Source organism: Sapajus apella, unplaced genomic scaffold (assembly GCF_009761245.1).
Source record: "Sapajus apella isolate SASKATOON/1434 unplaced genomic scaffold, GSC_monkey_1.0 scaffold9, whole genome shotgun sequence".
Lineage (NCBI taxonomy): Eukaryota > Metazoa > Chordata > Mammalia > Primates > Cebidae > Sapajus > Sapajus apella.
The window spans coordinates 23,611,471-23,635,122 of NW_022436949.1; the positions used below are offsets into that span (position 1 = coordinate 23,611,471).

The window sequence follows — 23,652 nt, forward strand, 5'->3', positions numbered from 1 at the left end:
CAACTCTACTTACAAGATGTAGAGCTTTCAAGTAAAGATGATTCAAAAACATGCTTTGAAAATGGTAGTTAGGAAACCAAAACATAGCCATGCAGAAATCTGCCAGTTAAGTTTTGCTGCCCTTTAATTACAACTTAAGCACAACTTAAATCCAGTTTCTATTTTGCTATTAAGTTCTAGATGTAGGCTGGGTGTGGTGGCTCACACCTGTAATCCTAGCACTTTGGAAGGCTGAGGTGGGCAGATCAACTGGGGTCAGGAGTTCGAGACTAGCCTGGCCAACATGGTGAAACACCCTCTCTACTAAAAATACAAAAATTAGCTGGGTGTGGTGGCGGGTGCCTGTAGTCCCAGCTACTTGGGTGGCTGAGACAGGAGAATCGTTTGAACCCGGCAGATGGGAGTTGCAGTGAGCCAAGATCATACCACTGCACTCCAGCCTAGGCAACAGAGCAAGACTTCATCTCAAAATAAAGTTGTAGATGTATAAAATTTATACATTTTTAGTCTGACTAGGGCTTTGGAGTGAACATATCCTCTCATTAATGTGGCTCAGTATTAGGTAAGTATACCTACAAAGTGTCACATAGTATATTGTTGCAGGTAGAGGAAAATAGATGGTGAATAAAACTAAACTCTTGTTCAGAACCCTCAATATTGGCAGCTCCTTAAAAATCAGTGAGAAAAATCAAAGTCTTAGGAAGTCCTATCCAGTTTTATGGTCTACTGTGGTGGCAATTAATTAATTACCTGGGAGCATATTTCCTATGAGTTCATTTTTTGAATTAATTGTTGGCAGGCTATACAAAGAACGATGTTCAAAACTACACACATGCTTTTTCCCCGTTCACAAAATCAAACAGGCTGGCCAAAGTGTTTCCAGCATCTTCGTCATATTTACCCGTTACTGTCCAAGTAGTTTTCTGCTCTTCAAACCTTCCTTTCAGAATTTTCTCTCCTACTTAAAACAAGTTAGGATTATTTATCCTTTTATTGGACTGATTATTCTAAGGTTAAGCTCTTTACTTTTTGAGTAAAAGGCTTGTCCTTTTTAGAGTACAGCTGGGTGTCAAGCAAGCAGCTGGAATTTTCCTGACTGCTTGGTAAGATTAAAACCAGCCCCAGAGACACACCGGGGTTGGAGTTTGTGCAAATAATCGTTACCATCTATGTGTGGGGTGGATATTAACTATAGCATGTTAAAGAACATAGTGTAAAAAACATTTTTTTAAGGACCTAGTGGAGGCTTGAACCTTCTTCACACAAACTCCTTCCTTCCAGCCTAAACTTTTCCATAAATACAAAAAAGTTCTTAAAATGTAGTAAATTGACTTAATCTTCAAGCATACCTTTTTTTTTCTGGTATGGTTAAAACAGCCCAAATTACCAAGATAAATTGAAAGCCAGTAATATAATGAAAATAATTTCAATAGTTGAAAAACTATTCTGATTTATATAAAGATACTTATCTCTAAAAAGACTGGCTGAGTTCAAGGACGTTAAAGACTGATAATTCTATGTCTAAATGATGTATTTTATAAGTTCTCATTCTGAATGCAAAAACAACCTTTCCTTATTTGTAATTTAACCATTTTCTGTATAAAAATTTAAAAATTTATATTTCATGATAGATTTTAAATTTCCCATTTCTTTAGGCATCAGAGCTTATTTCAAGAATAGGTTCCATGAGCCTAACCTTTTATCTTCAAAAAAGCGAGTTTGTCATAAACATTAATATTATTAATACCCATCAAATATGGATCTGAAACAAAAACATACATTTTTAAGTCAAATAAGTACGTTTGGGTAGTTTTTAAAAAGTATAAAATACAACAGCATTAGTAACTTTTTATTCTCAAATTGCTAAAAGCATTTAACATAGACTTTACCGTATAAACAAATTAAGTACTATGTATTTTGTTTATAAAGTGACTTAAAGTATTTTAAGCATTATATAGTTCAATTCGTACAAAAAGTAAATTTCCAAATACAAGCTTTGGTTAGAACTGATTATATACTGTCAAATCCATTTTTCCAAAGTTGTTCAAGGAAGAAAAACTTCACTAGCACAGATAATTCTTGTACAATCAGCTTTTTACTATTTAGAAAGGGGAAATATTACTGTAATTGCTTTTAATTTTCCAGTCTAGATAAGCCTTTTTTCTTCTCACATCTCCTGTTGCTGCAGGAGAGCCTATCACTTTTGGGAAGCATAAATTATGTAGAAAATAATGTTTTGCTTTATTCCTAAGAAGGTCATCCATTTTAAAAATAGATCTAAGACTGTTAGCTTCCTTAACTACTCAGATACTTTCTAAAAGTCACACTACTGAAAAGAGCCACTAAGAATTAATGTATTCCATTGGGGGCAAATCACTTCTGATTTCCCTCAGGAGGGCAGTAATATCTACTAACACCAGTGCCCAGAATCAAAGTTTATATCATCTCAAAAAATTCAACGTTTTATAGACTCTACAATGCATGGATTACCTTTATTCATATGAAAGTAATATAAAATGTTACCTAACTTAAATATCAGTTTAACCAAATTAACAATCACAAAACTGCAGACATTTTTCTACTAAAATTTTCAAGTTCACTGAGCAATATTTACCGAAAAAATGATTACGAACTTAAATATATCCTCTTTTAAATTTACTGTTTATGCTAGACTGTACAATGGTGCTTCTTTTGTGGTTTTTAAAAATTCTACTTACATAACTATATACTTCCAAAATGGAAAAATGAGTGAGCCATCACTAAACTTTACTGGAAACTAATATTCTTTCATGGAAACAACTGATTAACATTTTAAAGTTCTATATTTATTTAAATTTGGCTTTTTAAAATAGGTAAGCTTTTCATTTCAATTATTGTTTAATACTTCAAAGCTAGTTTAAACAAAGATAAAGAAAACCAAGGAGAACTAGTAAAGCATTCCTTACTTTACATACAGTGCCTCAAGTGCCACATAACATAGTAACATACCACAAGAGAATGTATATGGTTTAGCAGATTACAGAGCAAACCTAAAAGTTTATACAAAGCTAAACACAGCCTCCCTTCTGTTCCATTTACTGTCTTTTAATTTGATCTTGGCTCTGTATTATCCTTCTATAATATCACTGTGTGACATTTATCAGTTTTCTAAGTGTTTCAATTACTTATATGTATCTTTTTCTTTAAACAGCTTTGTAACAATCTTTTTCATTACAAATGATATATCCATTTTTCTCACAAAATGCTCACTTTCCTGAGCTATATTAAACACCTTATAACAGGTGTATGTATAACTGAAGACCCTAAAGTATCAAGTTTACATTTTTTAAAAAATGCATAGAGAACATAACATTTCAGAAAACCTATTAGTACTTCTTGGATATTATATAGGTTTTGTTTCCTTTAGACTGTAAACTGTTTAGTATGTATAACTGGTTATTACTTTCACATCTGAACCACATTTTAAAAAAATATTTGGAGATATGATTGCTATTAGGCAAAGGAAACAAAGTTTTCTGACCAAAATTCATTCATGGGTCTTCCAATAAACAATCTTTATATATACTGACTGAAGATATCAAATTTCTGTGCCACAAAATAGAATTATATCAGAACTACAGCAAATAAAACTTTTATTATAATACATTTGCTTGAAGTTAAGGTGCTATTCATCATGCCCTACATCATGCAGTCTTTACCAAGTGGGCATCATGTCGGGAAACCACACCCTACCAAGATGCTTGGACACTTCCCAGTGAATCTGCTCCAAACTATACTTTTGGTCAGGAATTAATACTTCTTCCATAATAGATAATTGAGATAGGCGGCCACCACACATCTTCACAAACTCAACAAAGGCACTACATGAGACTTCACATTCCCCTAGTCCAATAGCTGACAAATTTTTGCAACGTTCTGCAATGCGAATTAACTCTTCATCAAGTGGCCGTAATCCATTTGCACACACTACTAGTTCAACTAGTCTAGGGCATGTCATTCCCACACGGCCAAGCACATCTTTGCTTACTGATCTGCCAAAGTACAAATGGGTGGCAGGTATTTCATAGCGAAAGAATGGGTCAAATTCTTCTTCATATAAAAAAAAATACATCACCAAGTTCACTTTGGGTGAATGTCTGATGAAAGCATCCCAGCTGCTCTTCTGAATAGTATGGAAGTGTGTCTGTCCAGGATTCTCACTGACTACATCAATGCGCAAATGTTCTAATCGAACATGTTTTTCAGAAGACAAAGCAAGTAACAACTCATCACTTAGTAAGTGGTAGTTCAGGGCTAGTTCTCTTAAGCCATGGCACTGATCAGCCACACAAAGGATACCTTGAAAGAAAGAAGGAAAAAAAACTAATTATTTGCAAGTTTTTCTAAAAGTTTATCTGTTCAAAAATTCAATCAAGTACATGTCCCACAAAAGTTTGTCACAGTTCCCTTGCCACAAAACTATATAATTTAAAATTTATTTGTATAGTTAAATTAGAAGGGAAGTCACACATTTAAAATCTATTTTGTCTACAAGAAAATGAAAACAATTCTGAATCCCATCTATTAAAAAAATAAAACTTATCAACTCAGACAATAATGAACTCTGTCACTTAATAAATACACCATCACTAAGGTTAGTGCATTTCAGTAATGCACAGTGCTATATTTTAAAAAAATTATTACTAACACTAAACTTAAAGGTTAAATAATTACATGATCACTGCAATGGAGGCCAAAGGACATTTTTTGAAGTTCAAACCCTAATATCAAATTTCTAAGAAAAAATACCAAGATACCACTAAATAAGCATGTCAAAAATAATTACTCCATTCTGTTGACCCTGCCTTGGCCTCCCAAAGTGCTGGGATTACATACGTGAGCCGCCGCATCCAGCCTACTATAATTCTACCCCAAAGAGGCACCTTATATTACCTGGTAAGTAACCCACTTTATCAATTTCTTTGTTTAGAAACAGGAATAGGAACAACAAAATATATATAATATTTTCATCTCCTATTTATTGTTGCAAGTACGATATGCCAGGTACTAGATGTTATCCCACAAATAATTTTAAAAATCTGGAAAAGTTATGATTTCTAACTTGAAGTGGAGACAGCTAGCTAAAAATAGCAAAGCTGCAATACAAACACAGGCTAAGTGATTCTTATGTCCATGCACTGAACTACTGCTTAATAAGTGACAAAACACAGGCCCACATATAAGCCAGAGCTTTACAACAGTGGGAAAAGATAGGCAATAGAATCAGAAGAGATAAACTGAATCATCGGAATGAGTCACCAGAAGAGGGAGTAATGTTTCAGTATTCAGCAACCACAAAGTTTCTGTTTTCCAGAAGGTAGGTATATACTTTGTTTTTGTTTTAGAGGGAGTAATGTCTCAGTATTCAGCAACCACAAAGTTTCTGTTTTCCAGAAGGTAGGTATATACTTTGTTTTTGTTTTGAGACGGAGTCTCACTCTGCCACTCTGCCACCCAGGATAAAATACAAAATACAATGGTGCGACCTTGGCTCACTGCAACCGCCGCCTCCCAGGTTTAAGGGATTCTCCTGCCTCAGCCTCCTGAGTAGCTGAGATTACAGGCACACACCACCATGCCTGGCTATCTTATATACTTTGAAATACACCGATTACTCAAGGTAACCTAAGCATATTTCTGTTATTTGCAATCTCAAAAAGCTTAATACAAAAAAAGAAAACAAACACATGGGAAATGGTAACCAATAATGCAAATAAAAGAAACTTTGAAGTATCATTTAATAACTACAAAAGCAGTTGTGGCAGGTGTAATTTGCAAAATGGCCTCCAAGATTCCATACCCTAATGCCTAGCAACTGTGAATTCCATAAGATATCATGCCCATGATTGTGATATACGGCACAGCCGACCATACATGAAAGAGATTATCTGGGTGGTCCTAGTTGAATCACATAAGCCCCTTTTTAAGCAGCTTTCACTGGTTGACTGGAGAAGAGGAAGTCAAAGATTCAAAATGCAAAGGGGACTCAACATGTTATTGCTGGCGCTAAGCTAGACAGAGCCAAAAAAGAAAAACAGAAGCAGCCTCTAAGAGCAGAGAGACCCCCAAACAGCCTCTTGCTGACAGCCAATAAGGAAACTGGATGTCAGTCCAACAATTACAGGGAACTAATTCAGCCAGTAACTTGAATGAATGTGGAAGTGGATTCTTCTCCAGAGCCTCCAGGTAAGAGCCCAGCCTTCCTGACACTTTCATCTCAGCCTTTTAAGACTTTAAGCAGAGAAGCCACTTGAGCCCTACCTACAGCTCTAATGTACAGAATAGTGGAGTGAATAAATGGGTGTTTGTTTAAGCTGCTTTGTATCTGTCAGTTACGCAGCAAAAAGAACACTAATACACAGTTCCAAGTGTTTAAAAACATAACACAGTTAAAAACATAACTAGAGCATTATTACAACTCAATAAATTAAGAGGAAAAAACCCAACTGGAAAAAAGGCAAAAGGGCTGGGTGTGGTGGCTCACACTTGTAACTCTGGCACTTTGGGAAGCCTAGGCGGTCAGATCACCTGATGTCAGGAGTTCAAGACCAGCCTGGCCAATGTGGTGAAACCTTATCTCTACTAAAAATACAAAAATTAGCCAGGCGTGGTGGCAGGTGCCTGTGATTCCAGCTACTTAGGAGGCTGAGGCAGGACAATCCCCCGAACCTCCTCGTGGGAGGCAGAGAGGTTGCAGTGGGCTGAGATTACGCCACTGCACTCCAGCCTGGGTGACAGAGTGAGACCCTGTCTCAGGAAAAAAAAAAAAAAAAAAAAAGATATTCAACACCTTTAATCATCAAGAAAATACAAGTCAAAACTGCCATGAGTTTACACCCCCTAGGACGGCTGCAATCAAAAAGACAAGTAAGTGTTAGAAGACACTGCTAGTGGATATGTAAAGTGGTACACAGCAGCTGTGGAAAACAGCCTGGCATGTCCTCAGTCAGTTACTATATGATCACTAGGTATATACCTAAGAGAAACTAAACCATATGTCCACACAAAATTTGTACATAAATGTGCACAGCAACATCATTCATAATAGTCAAAAGGAGGTCGGGTGCGGTGGCTCAAGCCTGTAATCCCAGCACTTTGGGAGGCCGAGGTGGAAGGATCACGAGGTCAAGAGATCGAGACCATCCTGGTCAACAAGGTGAAACCTCATCTCTACTAAAAATACAAAAATTAGCTGGGCATGATGGTGCATGCCTGTAGTCCCAGCTACTCGGGAGGCTGAGGCCGGAGAATTGCCTGAACCCACGAGGCGGAGGTTGCGGTGAGCCGAGATCGTGCCATTGCACTCCAGCCTGGGTAACAAGAGCGAAACTCCGTCCCAAAAAAAAAAAAAAAAATAGTCAAAAGGTAGATTTCCATTTATATGAAATGTCCAGAATAGGCAAATCTACACAGACACAAAGTAGATTAGTGGTTGCCTAGGGATGGTTGGGATAGAGGTTTTGGGGGCAAGAGCTAAGAGGTATGTGATTTCTTTTTAGGATAATAAAAGTGTTCTAAAATGGTGGTGATGTGTGCACTACTTTATCAATATACTAAAAGTCAGTTAGTTGTACATTTTAAATGAGAATTGTGAATTATATGACAGTAAAACTGATGATTAGTGGTGGCACTATAAATTCATACAACTCATTTGGGAAAAAAGCAACATGACAAGAAGCAGAAAAACATTTGGACCCTTTGTCCTAGGACATCCACTTCTGAAGAATGTACCCTGAAGAAGAAATTAATACAAGCAAACTGCTATATGCCAAATTTTTTTTTTTAAATCACAGCAAAAAGCAGAAACAAATGTACAACCTTAGAACTATAATGCAAATGTTGGCTTACCAACAACGGAACTAAGTAACTAAATGTTCATTAGTCCAAGCTGATAATTAATATTAAGGAAGCAACACGCACTAGTGGCACTAACAGTCATACTAACCTAGAGGTCCAGTAACAAACAATTATAACAACTATATGAAATGGAAACAAAATTGACTAAATGTTCAGTGAAGAAAGTATAGAAAATAGTACCTAATTTCAACTTAGAGAAACTGTCCAAATATGCAAAATATAGATGGAAAATATGTAAATATGACATTTCAATTGAAACCTGTTATACTTTTCAAATAAAAAGTATTGCAAGTATTCTTACTCTTCCCTTCCTTTCCTGAAGAACTAAAGTCACTATGAAACCACCTTTGCAAAATTATAACTGAGGAAATGACGACAGTGAAAGAAATCAGACCTAACGGACTCCGTATTGACTCTAACCCTTAAGCTGCCCTTATTCATTCCTGGGCATAGGCCGAACTAACTTTGGGAAGGAATTCAGTTCATGGTTTGACTCTGAAACAAAATTGGTAACAGCCCTTTCACGAAAAGACCCCTCCTTCTTCCCTGAGCTCCAGTGTGCCTTTGCAGGACTTCTACGCTAGCTACAAGATTAGAAATTACCATGTGGGGGTTATTAAGCCAAAGACTCTGGCTCCAAGAGCTTGAACCTCCTCATCCTTATTGTAAAACCTAAGTTCAGTGCTTGAGATATTTTGCAGACCCTGCGCTGGCTAAATGGTCAGCTGACACGACCCAGACTGGTAATCTGGTCCAACCAGTTCTGCCATCACACCTAAGAACAGAAGACATTTAGAAAACCTAATTTGACCCCCTAAGATTCCATCTCCAACCTGACCAATCAGCACTTCCCACGCCCCTACCTGCCAAATTATCTTTCAATCTCTGATTGATCCCCAAATGCAAGGGGACACTGATTTGAGTAATAACAAAACTCCAGTTTCCAGCACAGCTTGTTCTGCATGAATTACTCTTTCTCCACTGCAATTCCTGTCTTGATAAATCAATTCTGTCTGGGCAGCGGGCAAGGTGAACCCACTGGGCGGTTGCAATTAAGTTTATACTATGCTATTAGAACTGATCTGTATATTTACAAAAAATGAACGAACACAGGATATACCCGAATAAAGAGAACTATGAACCCACAGTTTTACAGAGAAATCAGAGACATAAAGACTCTCATACAATGTGGTAAATGCTAGCAATTAATGTTCGGAGTGTTCTGGAAATACACAGGTGGGGGATCTCAACCAGAAAAAAGAAGGGAGGGTCAACACAGTTCACATCTGAGCTGAATTCTGAAGGTTGGGCTGGAAGGAGTTACTGAGATGAAGTTAAAACATTTGAGCAAGTATTCCACAGGGTAAAGTGCACTGAGCAACCACAAACAAAGGTACAAACAACTATCTGTGGTTCCATAGGGCCCAAGTAAAAGCTGCAAGTGAGTGGCCAGCAAAGCAAGATTAAAGAGATAGGTGGAAGTCAAGATACAAAGGACCTTGTACACTATGAAGCCAGGAAGCATAGACTTTACTCTGATAGAAGATCTATACAGTAGATAAAAAATGTAATCAAGGTTATATAAGAAGTAACTGCCAAAGCCTATTCTTAACTTCTGTTTTATAATAGTTTCAATGGTAATCTGTAAGCGGCAGAGCTGGCTAGGAAAATACAACAGTAGACCGAGCCATTCTCATCACCAGGAGCCTCCTGTGGGAGAAAAGAAAATGAGCCAGGAGACTTGGGAGAATGAGCAAGCAATTTCCATCTAAAAAGGATTCATTTCCTGGGAGAAGGCTGATATTCAGTGATGGCAAGAAGGTTGGAAGTGTTTTGTAAAGATCAAAGATTTGACACTATCCCTTAAAGAACAGGTTTCCCAAATTACACAACTAAAGGATCAGCAAATATGTCAATAATGGGAGGAGTCAGAAATGAAGCAGCAGACAGTAGTATAATATAGTAGTAGCATTTATACTCATTTTTCAATACAAACCACCTGGAATTTAAATAATCTCAAATTAGAGTAATGTAGTAATGCTCAGAAAATTCTATATAAGAGAAACTGGAAAGAGCTTTTATAATGCTCTTCTCCCATTTGATGGGTTCTTGGCTCCAAAATTCAACTTAGGAAAAACATCACCTTACAAAATATAAGGCCACCACTTAGTACAACCCTCCCTCCACATAAGAAGAAGAAAAGCAATTATGTGACTGCTCTGACTCAATACCTACCCTATAAGCTCAACTACAATTAGAAAAAATTCTGTTTTACTCAATGGGGCACTTCAGGCTGCCCTCATACTGTCCTTTCCTCTTTTTCTCTATCATTTTCTAGCATGTGCTATATATAAATTTACCAAATAGGATTAGAAAACAAGCTGAAAGTCAGTGTCTAGGCTAGTAACCCTACAGAATTATGCTATTCTATTACTACATTAAAAATATTTTTATGCAAAAGAGATGAAGCAGTCATATTAATCCACCTTTAAGGTTAATGATCATAGATTTTTCTAATTTTATCAATACAGTTTACTAAAGTGTGTCTAGCAAAAAACACAACATACCTGCTGGAGAGACATGAGGACAGCTGCTCATTTTCAACAGCTTCAGTGTATCACTGTTGTTGGCCACTAGTACTTTGAGAGATGGATCATCTACTGGAGTATCATCTATCTTAAGCGAGGACAAGGATTTGGAGTTTACAAATACAACTGTCAGTGCAGAGATAAAGTGAGACTGAAAAGCAAAAAAAAAAAAAAAAAAAATTATTTCCATTATTAGAAATGAGAATTTAGGGGTTTCCTAGTACTACAGTTCATGTGAACTGTAACGATATATTATTTTGTAACTGTTTTAGGGGTGGCACCCCTTCATTCTGTTCCTGTGAGTATGGTAAAAAGAAGTGACTATCTGCCATCTTTGAGAAGAGCCTATTTATGTGCAGGGGAAAAAAGCATTTCAAGCCTCAGCATAAGTGTCTCTAAAGCAGAGAAACCACTGGCAAGTAAAAAGAGGAATTCTGGAACCAAGGATGAGAATTTCTCTCAGATACACTTCACTTTACCGTATCTGGAAACCCTACTTTCATGCTTTATAACACTAAACTGCATTTCGTTTCTGTTTAATAGTTATGACCACTGAAATAGTAATAACTATTAACACAATCATTAAAAGTTAATATAATAGTTAGGCGTGGTGGCTCACACCTGTAATCCCAGCATTTTGGTAGGCCCAAACAAGTGGATCACCTGAGGTCAGAAGTTCGAGACCAGCCTAGCCAACATGGTGAAACCCTGTCTATACTAAAAATACAAAAATTAGCTGGGCGTGATGCTGGGCACCTGTAGTCCCAGCTACCTGGGAGGCTAAGGCGGGAGAATAGCTTGAACTTGGGAGGCAAAGGTTGCAGTGAATTGAGATTGCACCACTGCACTGCAGCTTGGGCAACAAGAGAGAACGAAATTCCATCTTAAAAAAAAAAAAATTAACATAATAATCTATTCAAAATCTATGACTCATTTGAGATATGAAAACTCACAGAAAATTTGATTCTGAAACAATCAAAATCATACTTAAAATTCCAAGTTTAAAATTCCTTCAAATGTTATCTACAATATTTTCAAGACTGCTACTTTAATGTATTTTGTCCACAAACACACCAATGAGTATCATTCATCATATATTATGTGTATATGTGGGAAAAAAGTTGCCCCGGTGCCAAGGGATGAGACTAAAGGCACAATCTGTCCCAACATAATAAATGATTACTTAGATATAGCAAGGATACCAAATACATTTACTGATTACTTAGGTATAGCAATGATATCAAATATACTAATTACTTAGTTGTATAATGATATATTTACTGATTACTTAGTTACAATCACAGTCAATTATATAATGAATCTTATTAAATAGTTATTCTCTATTATTAATCTTTGTTTTAGTATTATAGTGTAGAATCATTTTAGTCATATATATAGACACAATTGGGTAAAATATAATTAGGAACTGAAGGGACATTGTGAAAAGTAATCAGGACGGGAGAGTGAGAGCCTTGGAGTAGCACCAGCACCTGGGAAGGCACCCATTACTTAGCAGGCAAGCCTTTTGGTAGTGCCAGTGCCTGGGAAGATGCCAACTACTTAGCAGGCCGTGAAGGGGAGTTTCCCTTTCAATGGGGGAATCCAGAGAACACTCTTCTTTGCCCAGCTCTTAAGGAAGGTCTGACATTAGCCAGGCCTGCCCGCAGACATCCAGGGACTTAAATGCCTCTCTGTGGTGCTGTGCTCTGATGGTCACCATCCTTATCCACTCTCATGTTCCACTTTCCCACCAGTGCTCTTTTTAAGTTCTCAGAAGTCATGAGAGGTAAGAGGAGAGGAATCCTAAAAGCCTTTGATCTTTCTAATAAGTGCATAGAAAGAAGTTGACATATGTGCCTCCCCTCCTTACAGTGGCTACCTGAAAGGGAGGGGACCCCTATACTGTAAGTATGTGATTTACTTGACCCTATCAATCATGTCAGGTGAGTCACTCTCCTGACCCTGCCTCCATACCTTATATACAATAAATATCAGCACACCCAGGCATTCAGGGCCACTACTGGACTCCATGCCTTGGTAGCAGTGGTCCCCCAGGCCCAGGTGAATTCTTCTCTTAACTCTGCGTCTTTCTTTCCTGCATCTATCTATTGTCTCAGCACACAAAAGAACACCCTCTAGACCCTGTGGGATTGGACCCTGCATGTGTATGTACATATGTATGTATCTATATATATACACACACACGTATGTATCTGTTGGACACAGAATTTTACCTAAAGGAATCAATGTAGGCAAACAGAAATTAAAGCATTCTCAAAGTATGCAGCTCTTAATCACAGCTAAGATACGAAGTTGAAACAACCAGGAAAAGAATCCAGGAGAGTAAGGAAAGGCTAATACACGGTCCAACATATTACTTCCTACAAAACCAACTTCATGCTCCACTTAGCTTTATAAATTCTCTACAGGAGCGAAAAAGGATGAGGACAAGCTAAAAGCCAGGAAAGTACAATGACACATTACTTTTTTTTCTTTTCTTTTTTTTTTTGAGACAGAGTATTGTTCTTGTCATTCAGGCTGGAGTACGGTGGCACCTTCTTAGCTCACTTCAACCCTGAACTCCTGAGCTCAAGCAATCCTCTTGTTTCATACTCCCTAGTAGCTAGGACTACAGGTATGAGCCACCATGCCCAGCTAATTTTTTTTTTTTTTTTGTAAAGACGGGTCTTGCTATGCTGCCCAGGTTGGTCTCAAACTTTTGGATGCAAGGGAGGGAACCTCCTGCCTTGGCTTCCCAAGGTGCTCTGATTACAGGTGTAAGCCACCACACCCAGCCAAAACACTACCTTCTCGTTCTTTACTTTTTCCCTACTGTGACTAAATAACTGGTTATTTGGATTAAGTAACTATTTAACTACTTAAATGTTAACATCTCTCTCCTAATATTTTCACATCAAACTCAATTATATCTTGTACAAACACACGTCATTTGTAGTCTAATGACTGTATCACTGACATCTTTCCCCATTTCCCCAATTAAGCTCTGGTCAAAAACATTTCCTCTATATTCTCTTCAGTTCTCTCAGGATTTCCAAAATACAGCAACACCCTACTTCAATCTTCTACAAAAGCTTATAGCTTTTGGAAAAGAAAAAAAGAAAAACAGTGCTAAGTATCCTATACTCAACAAGGAAAGAATAATTATTTCCATTAGCTGCATTCATGGTTCCCAAATTAGTACTAGATATATGCAGAGTGATAAGAAAAAAAAGAAAATTATGTTCAATGTATCTTTTAATATGGTATATTTTATATATATCATATGAGTCAGTATGTATATTTGTATTTCCGCTATGGTAGTTACACTAAAAATCATTTCAGATTGTTTCATTTCCCACCATACAAGTACTTCTTAGAGCGAGTTCCTTGAACCATCTTAATCAGAATCACTTGGACTGCTCAAAGAGGAGACTTAGAATCACCCCAAATTTGAAAAAGGGATAGAAATCCAAAAATTATGTGGTTATTCAGAAGACTTTTACACATTAAGTCGGAGTACCACGATGATCTAACTTCTGTACTTAAGATCTTAAAATATTAAGATAATCAGATTCTCTTGTCCATTTCCCTTATTTTATATATGAAAAAAAAATTCTATCTCAAAATGTACATATGTAATGAAAATGTCTCAAAATCAATTAACACTTTGACATAAACTGCTGATATAAATCAATTAAGACTTTGAAATCAACGGATAATTTATTTGGTACAGAAATTCCACTGAAACAACCACCTGGGTTCTAACAGATATTCAATTTAGTTATATTCCTTCCTCAATCATCCTAGTATATTAAATTTACTACTAGGTACTTAAAAGGATGTCTATATTTTAGTTTTCAGTGTCCTCTGGGAAAAAACTTTCAAATTAATGTTGGATACTAACCTACTAACCATTAGCTAACATAGTCAGCCACCTTTATCAGTTGCCTTTCTAAAAATACACCCTTCTTAATTTTGTATTTTAAGAGAATAGCTGTGAGGGAGAGAGACACGCTCTCTGATTTATCATGTTAGAATACATATATGAATATATGTTAACTTTTAACCCAAAAAAAGGATGTCTTTAAGTCTGTAAATTAATCTAAACTCTGCTGATACTAACTCTGGTCAAGATTCAATCTTTACAGAACACTTGCCAAAAGATTTTATAAGCTATATCTGCTCTCAATACTGGTACTCTCCATTATTCTTTGATTTTAACTTCACCAATCTGCTCTGGAAGCTCCAAAATAAGCATCTATGTGTCCCTTTTTTTCTAATATGCTTGACTCTTTAACTTAGAGAGTTTCTTTTAATACTTCCTATAGACTCCTCTGTAAATTTCTTTAGCCATACCAATTTAAAAGTACAAATGATTAAAAAAAAAACAAAACGCTTAAAAAATACTGTTTCTTTTCATTCTAAATAGTAACTGGTTTTCCATTATGTATACAAACACTACTTTCCTTATACTCACACTGTCAGTACAAAAAAAAAAAAGGTCAGACTTTCACTGGATTTCTCAGTAATAGACAATAAAACAAAAATAACAGATACCTTTGGTAAATCCATAAAGCTTGGTCGAGCAGTTGAAATAAGTCCAAGTGTTTTTAAAGAGCAATTCACAAGTTGCGACAGTATATCACAAGCTGCTTCAGCTGATTCCTTGCTGCTGTCCACCTAAGAAACACCAATTACTCGTGTGTGTGTGTATGTGTGTATATATATATATATATACACACACAGATACATGTTTATATATATATATATATATAAATTTTTTACTTTTTCCCCCCAAATACCCAGACTTCAAAGAGATTACTCATGTATCTATTTGCATTTCTCTGTGCACATATTAAGTATCATTACTAGTTTACTGCATTATAAATTAAAGAGTATTCTTTCAATCATCCACCCTCCACCCTCATCTCCAACTTCAGCCTTTTCTGAGTCTCTATGAAAAAGTAAAAGGGCAATTGTCAAGACAAGACCTAGCTTTCATTGTAAGAGACATATTTAATGTTGGCTTTTACACTGATTTATTCCAAAGTGACAGTATAAACTAATGGAATCAAAATAAATCAATTTATAGTCTTTAAAAAATAATTATTTGGTAGTAGATCATATAATTCATATAAATACAGTGTCTATGGTATGCATGTTTCAAGGCACTAGAAACTGAATGAGTATTTACTCAAAATGTTCAGGTGTATCACAACCTGGGATTCAACATTAATGTTACTAATGGGGAGATAAATGTGAAGTAAAACGAGAGTACTGGACCAGCGAGGCATGAAAATCTAAACTAAGTAAGAGGTAGCTATTCTCACACATACTTCTGTGTAGACATTTCCTAAGGGAAGAATAATAGGGCCAAAAAAAACCCTCAAGGATGTAAGAAGCAGCTCTTCCATTAGAAAGTTAGCTGTTTCCTGGGAAGCAAGTACCTTAAAACAATAGTTACAAGGATATGCTTAATTTCCAGATTCATATACACTACTTTATCCCAAAAATGTTAACAGTGGGTTGTAAAACTAATGTGTTAATTATATTAGTTTCAGAGCTACTTATAGATAATATGTGGTCCCTGGACCAGCAGCATCAACATCACCTGGGAACATGTTAACATGCAAATGTTCATACCTAACCCAGACCATCTCAATCAGACACTGTTGGGGTAGGACCAGCAATTTTTGGCTTTACAAGCCCTCCAAGTGATTTTGATGCACATAAAGTTTGAGAACCACTGTTCTAGGCTAACAATTCTAACTGCAAGCCTCCTTGGTCTATAATCAGTGAAGGCTATCAGCAGAGACCAGAAAAATCCTGTGATATGACTCTTTTTTTGTAAATCAGAAATTATTTCCTCAGGAAAATAAACCCTAATAAAAATGTTAAACTTTTGCACAAATGATTTTATGAGGGTTATACTAGTTAGATATACCTGAATTGTATCACAGGGCTGTAAAAGAATAAAAATGACCCAGCAAATCTACTAGATGGAACTGGACTTTAAGACCTATCAGATTAATGTATTATACTCATCTTTGTATATGATTTACCATTAGAACACTCTTAGACAAATCAAAGATGACTAAAGCCAAACAGAAACCTCTTCAGGCTTCTTCCCTGGGGGTGTATGGGGATGAGTCTTGAATTTGTTTCATCCCCCTACCCTTGCCCCCAGTTAGAACGGCAAGATATTATACAAGACATCCAATTAAATTTAAATTTCAGGTAAACAGCAGACATTTTTTAGTACTGAAGATGCCCCAAACATTAAACGGAATGTAACTACATTAAAAATTATTCACTGATTATTTCAAATTCATATTTAAATACTCATCTTACATTTTTATTTGTAAAACCTGGCAATCAGTGGCCTAAGTGCCTTTGTGCATTTTTCTGGGAAAAAAAGGTGAAAACATATCCAACTATTCCCATCATTAATTCTCTCCTCCTCCTTGGACACACATTAGAGAATAAGCAGATAATCTCCATCTAAGAGAAAATTACACTCTTTGAGGGAAGATAGGATCTTAGCATGGCAAGAAGCTCTGGGTTACGAACCACTGCTTTGCCTAACCTGGACTGTTCAGCAATTGCTACCTACAAGTAAATCAAGTACTCATGCATTGTCTTGTCTTTTTTTTTTTTTAAATAAGTTATTTGCTACCAAAAAACCTGGTGTTTAAAGGTTCAATAAACATGCCCGTATTTCATTATTCATCCCCCAAACAAAACATGACATGCCTCACACACACAAACCACTGTGATGTCTTTATTTTTTTAAATAGAGACAGGGTCTTGCTCTGTCACCCAGGCACAATCGTAGCACACACCTCAAACTCCTGGGCTCATGCAATCTTCCTGCCTCAGCCTCCTCAGAAGCTGGGATTATGGGAATACAGGTGCCCATATCCAGCTAGGATTTCTTAAACTATTCTGGATATCTTAAAAAGCCACCCACTTCGTTTACATCACTGCATGATTTCCAACACCTTTCTTCCAGCAACAAAAAGAAATAAACAGTTTCCTTTGGCATTCTTCCAGGTACCTTTTTCTATTTCTCTCTATTCACCTAAACGTTCTACATAGTTTCTTTTCATTTGAAGATCCCATTTCAAAATGCCATCACTAAGTAACACTAAGCTCCTGTTAGACAGAAATAGCAATTAAAGTTCTACTCAATTATAATCTCCCCAGTTTTTATTTATTAGATATTTCTTTTTCCTCAAATTCATTCACAATAATTCAATGTAATTCACAGCTTTATCAATGACTTACATTAATTTAGTAGCTGCTTTTGCTTTTCTAAGAAATTATTAATAATTAACAAAGGAATTTAGCTCCATCAAATATAATAATTATTTTGTGACAGCTTCTAAGGTATACAGTAATTCTAAATTTTCAAGCATTTTCCCTGAAAAAGCAAACATTTTAAAGGCATGAGAAGATGTACTGGTTTAGGAAACAAAAGCCACTAAAAATATTTTTTAAAAGATGGATTTAAAATATTACCTTGAAGCTGACATATTGTAGATGGTTTGAATGTCTTTTAATAATCTGTTTGATCAGCTCTGGATGGGTAGCTTTCAAATAAGATGTAGCTGGCTGATTCAGTTCAAATTCAAAACATCTCCACAAGTCAGGCATGTGAAATACCTGGTTCCAGTTGCGGCACACTTGTGAAGCATGAGCCCGGTCAAGAAGAGGCAAATACTTAAACACTTGGAGAATAATGTCCTGAAGAAGATTGCCCCAATCACAAGTCTGAGAATGCTCATTTGTAGTCCTCAGTTTCTTGGATTTCTCTGCAGTTCCTTCTTCTGATGAATTACGGTCACTATCTCTTCCTCCTCGTTTCATCCTATTCCAAAAAATGTGTCAGTTTTTTTCTACTCAACTTTTGAATAGAAATAAACCCCAAATTAATTCTTCTGTCACTGAGATGTGTTTATATACACAAACATAAACATGCAGGAAGAACTGGATCAGTAATTCAAGAATATTAAAACAAACTATTATGAAAATGCCAATGAAGGCCAACTATGGTTTTATAAATTTATACATCTTTGGCATGTTTTTAAACATTAACATTTATCAATATAACATATAGTATATATTACATGGGTGAAAGATTATTGTGATTTTGAAACTAAGCCAAGAATTTATATTTCAAAAGTTGTGGTCAACCTAACTGAAATGAATATAAAAGGGAACCTACATAGTGATGCTTTGTAAAAGTTTCTTAAAAGTAATCTAAGGATATTTGTTCTTGAACTCGAGGCAGACTAAGGTCCAAAGAACCTCCAGAGAGGATATTAATTAAGTAGCCAAGAGACCTTCCACATTTAATAGTCTATACAGGGGTCCTGCGGTTCTGGTCACCAAGGACCAGAACCAGGCCCCACAGCAGGAAGTGAGCAAGCTTCACCTGAGCTCCTCCTCCTGTCATATCAGCAGCTACGTTAGATTCTCATCGGAGTGCGAACTTTATTGTGAAATGTGTACGTGAGGGATCTAGACTTCACGCTCCCTATGAGACTCTTAATGCCTAATGATCTGAGGTGGAACAGTTTCTTCCTGAAACCACCACCTGCCATGAACAAGCAATGGAGTGTTACTGCAAGACATTTCTAACTCTACCTAAAATAAGCAAAACCAACCCTACTATGAATGGTTTGGTCTGGAAATAGCTTCTTCTTCAAACACATCACTTACTATTGCACTGTTTTCCCCAAGTTGTATTTCTGAATTATACCTATGTGTTTATTCTATGTACTCTTAGCACTTTAATTCCATTAGTTTCTTTGAAAGATAGGTTTTTCATGGCAAAATAGTATTACGGTTAAAGAGAATGGGCTCTGGAACCAAGCTCCTTGGGTTTAAATTCTGGCTCTACCTTTCATTGGCTATGTGGCTCTGAACAAGTTACTTGATCTTCCTATGCTTCAATTTGCAAAATGAGTTTAATGAAACATAAGGTTTCTGTAAGAAATACAATGCTACTAAGGCTTTTCAAAGGAGAGATATGACTGAACTGTTGAGATATGATTGTTGTCTAGGAAAGCAGTCCAGCACTAACAACATTAAAGTACACAACACACTAAAAACCGGGGTTACCGACCAGAAGGCAAATAATGATTCACTCATTCATTCAATTCACTCATTCAAGAAGGGGTCTCGCTCTGTCACCCAGGTTGGAGTGCAGTGGCACGATCATGGCTCCCTGTTGCCTTGACTTCGCAAGATCAAACAATCTTTCCACCTCAGCCCCCTGAGTAACTACATGCAGCACTGCCAAACCAGCTCTATTTTTGCTTTAATATGGAGAGAGAGAGAGAGAGAGAGAGAGAGAGAGAGAGAGAGAGAGAAAGTGTGTGTGTGTGTGTGTGTGTGTGTGTGTGTGAGAAAGAGAGTGAGAGAGCTTGTGTATGAGTAGACATATCCTGGAAGTAGACTTACTGAATTATTATAGTAACCGCCAGTAGATGTCAGATTACAGGTAATTTTTTCTTCTTGCAAATATCTTTTCCCTTTTTACATTTTACACATTTTTTTAGTATCAATGCATTGCTGTATAACTGGATTTTTTAAAGGTCTTCTTTTGATTTGTTTGTTGGAAAAGTATAGCAAGCTGTAAACTAAATGGCTGCAGACACTTTGGTGGTTAGTTTAGAGCCTGTAACACTTCTGTTTCTAGAGAACAGTTCTGGCAGGGAGTCCTTTCGACCTAAACTTGGGGTCACAAACTTTCAGAAAGATGGCCTGTTGCTCCAACTCTTTTCTAGCCTATGAGCATAAAAGAATTTCTAATTCCTGTGTGGGATGAAGGATGTGCATATGCGTTACTGTAAAACAAATGTTTCTGCATTCTCCATCCAGTAGCTCGCAAAACTTGTGAAAGAGGACTGGCAGCTGGAGAGTAAAAAGAGAATGGCAGAGGCCTCTGACCTTAATGCCATGAAAGTCAGTCTAAGAGGTCTTAGCACATGTGCCATATACTGGCTATTCCTCACTGCTCCTACTCCCAACTATGTGAATAAAGTGAAGTAAATTATGTATTCCCTATTAAGCAAGGGGAGAACAAGAGAGAAAATAGAATGACAGAGGTGACAGCAAGAAGGAAGTTTGATGGAAGACTGGAACTTACGTGTGACTCTTAGATTTTTTTTTTTAACGTGTAAAGTGTATAATCTACATTGCAATCTTTAATAAGTCTCTTCTAATAACAATGTCTCACTAGAGGTTGAGATAACGCCGTCATTATGACCCATTTTTCTGCTTTAACTTACCCTGAGGCTTACTTTAATTTTATTATATAAAATTTGGGTCAAAGAACAAAGTGTTTGCTATCCAGAGCTTATAATTTCTCTTTTGATCACCTAAAACTCATGAGTTTGAGATACAGAGATTCAAAAAAGAAAGACGCAGTCTTCATAATTTCTATATCTTATTATAATACTGATTGCCTGTTTCTAGAGAATAATCTTCTAAAACCAGAACTAGTCAACTTAAAGATGGAATGATTCATTTTAGAATATATGGATATATAAACAAAAATAAAATGGTAGCCCTATTCACATAATCTTTGCTAATACCCTGTTGGTCCTAAAAATAGAAACTTTCTTTTGTCTATTATAGTACTATTTCAAATAAAGTGTACTTAAATACCTTTCAAAGTTCAGGGTAAAAAAGTTGACAAAATCTTTTCCAACAGTATGCAACACTAAAGTACAGTATCTCTTGTTCTAGATATAAAAACACTGTATGATCACCAAAGCATATTTTAGGCACTTACCACTTTACGAATAGCTGAATTAAGTCTGTAAATTGCCGTCTGTAATATGGCTATATCACAATTATAGTGCATTAAGCAACAGAAAAAAATTTAAGGCCAAATTCCAATAAAAATAGCCTCTGCACTATCCTCATTTATGCATGAAAATAACAGAAGTGAGTAGACACAATAAAAATTTTAAATGTCAACGTTTCCAAGTTGGTTTCATTTATGTATGAAAAAATTTACACGACTTTAATAGTCTTATTAAATCTATTTACACATGAAACTCTGCTATACAGAAAGTTAAAACAACTCAGAGCAACATCCAGCCTGCAAAATTTACATCAATGGACCCTGTAATTCCTACTTTTGTCCAAGTGAAAACATCTCTTATATCTGAACAGGAGTGTGGAGGGCCAAGCTGTACTATAGAATGTCAATGAGACTTTCCAGACTATAGAAATCTAGAATACCAAAACTAGGCCTCTTCAGGACTCTGGCAGTTTAATTTCCTGCAACATTTCGAGGCCCCAAATAATGCAACTTAGGCCACCAGAGCTTTCGGTGAGGGACTGATATTACTACTACAAATTGTTAAATAGCAAACTGAGGAATGACCACAGACCAGCTGAGCAACACAAGGAGTTAGGGAGCTAACTCATTTCCAAAAATTTTCGAGGGAAGGCTGGGCGTGGTGGGTGCGATGGCTCACACCTGTAATCCCAACACTCTGGGAGGACAAGGCGGGCTGATCACTCGAGCTCAGGAGTTCGAGACTAGCCTGGGAAACACGGTGAAGCCTGTTTCTACAAAAAATACAAAAATCGGCATGGCATGGTGGCCCGCGCCCGTAGTAACAGCTACTCCAGAGCATAGAGTGGGAGGATCCCTAGAGTCGAGATCGCACCACTCCACTCCAGCCTGGGTGGCACAGTGAGACCCTGTCTCACTGTCTCAAAAAAAAGAAAAGAAAACTTTGAAAGGAGCGGTCGACTTCATCATTAGATGAAGACCGGAAGTGAACAGCTAGCTGTGTCCATCATTTTATTAGACACTTTTACACCGGGCATACAGTAATTTTAAAAGCCCATTTGTAGTTAGCTCTAAATGTCTATTTTGGCATCACAGTTCCTTTCTGTTCTGCTTTTAGTAATAACTAAAATTCATTCTTTGGCTGAAATAACAAGAATACAACAATATAAAGAGGTTAACTTACAGCTAAATGGTTAGAGAGCGCATAGTGGCGAAAATCTGTCCACAGATCATATATATAGAGTTGATAGTATTTTTATAAATATTTCAGAGATAAGTGACTTTTTTTTTCAAATTAGAAACGGAGGATTTCAATTAAAAGATCTGGGTCACTCAACTGGACATCATTAGCAACAACAAAATAAAGACGATCTGTCTCACCTCTAAGCTTGGAATACAGACCATTTATAGAGCTGCTTCCTGACCCCTGTCTGCAACCCCACCTAACGGACTGCCCACGCCCAAGGGAGGCGCGAAGCCGCTCAACACAAGTTGACCAAGTTTTTCGCTTGGCTAAGTGGCGGGGGCATACCCTCCTCCCTGCGCCACCTCCCCACGGATTGGCTTTCGCGTACATTTCTCCTGCGCCCCACCCTGAGCAGTTTGCTTTGAGAAAATTTCAGTGCCTCATTTCTCAAGCTACCAGCATAGGCGTAGCCGAAGCCCGGAGAGCCCCACAGAGCGCGAGCCCCACGGTGCCTGTCACCAACCCCCGCCAAGGGTCATAAAGCCGGGCTGGAGCCGCGGTGAGCCCGGGAGCCGCGGCGTCGCGGGCAGGCTGCAGGCGGCAGCCGCACACGCACCACGCCTTGTTGACATGTTTTGAAGCAGGCACTGCGGGTAAACGCCCCCGAGCTAACGCCAAGGTCTGGGTGCCGCGCCCCGCGCCGCGCCCGGTGCTCGCGAGGAACGGCCCACGCGCGCCCCGGCCCCGCGCCCCCCCGGCCCGCCCACAGTCGGTCCACGGTCCCAGCGGGGCTCGGCCCTGCCCCTCCGCCGTTACCTGCTGCCGGGGGCGGCTTCCCCCACACACCACCCCGTGCTCCGGGGACGGCGGCGGCGGCGGCGGTTGGTCCCGCGGCTCTCACATGAGGCGCCCCGGGACCCCCGCTTCGCGCTCCCGCGGCCGCGGCCCCCCGCGCTCCGCCCGCATCCGAGGCGCTGGTCCCACGGAGGGCGCCAACGAGGCTCCACCTTTGCGGCTCTGGCTGCCCAGAGAGAAGCCTTCCTTCTCCGTCCCGCGCTGTCTGCGTCCTTGTTCCGGGACCCCCGGCGCCGCAAGAGAGTCCCTCAGCAAGCGGCTGACACCGCGTTTGCTCTCTGCGCCTCGGCCAGACACCGAATCTAAAA

At 37.9% G+C, this 23,652-nt stretch overlaps 1 protein-coding gene across 3 annotated transcripts; it reads right to left on the reverse strand.

Moving 5' to 3' along the window:
• Positions 1-1,821: 1,821 nt before the first annotated feature.
• On the reverse strand, positions 1,822-23,652 carry FBXL3 (F-box and leucine rich repeat protein 3). 3 transcript variants are annotated; one of them, XM_032277405.1, is made up of 5 exons: positions 23,497-23,628; positions 18,006-18,354; positions 15,042-15,164; positions 10,464-10,635; positions 1,822-4,338 (listed from the first exon to the last, which is right to left on the reverse strand). In XM_032277405.1, the coding sequence occupies exons 2-5, from the start codon at positions 18,351-18,353 to the stop codon at positions 3,695-3,697; spliced, it is 1,287 nt and encodes a 428-aa protein (XP_032133296.1). In that variant the 5' UTR covers position 18,354; positions 23,497-23,628; the 3' UTR covers positions 1,822-3,694. The 3 variants fall into 3 exon arrangements, with proteins under 3 accessions (XP_032133296.1, XP_032133297.1, XP_032133295.1); XM_032277406.1 differs by lacking the exon at positions 23,497-23,628 and adding an exon at positions 23,306-23,441 and having other exon boundaries at positions 18,150-18,354; XM_032277404.1 differs by having other exon boundaries at positions 1,829-4,338; positions 23,306-23,652.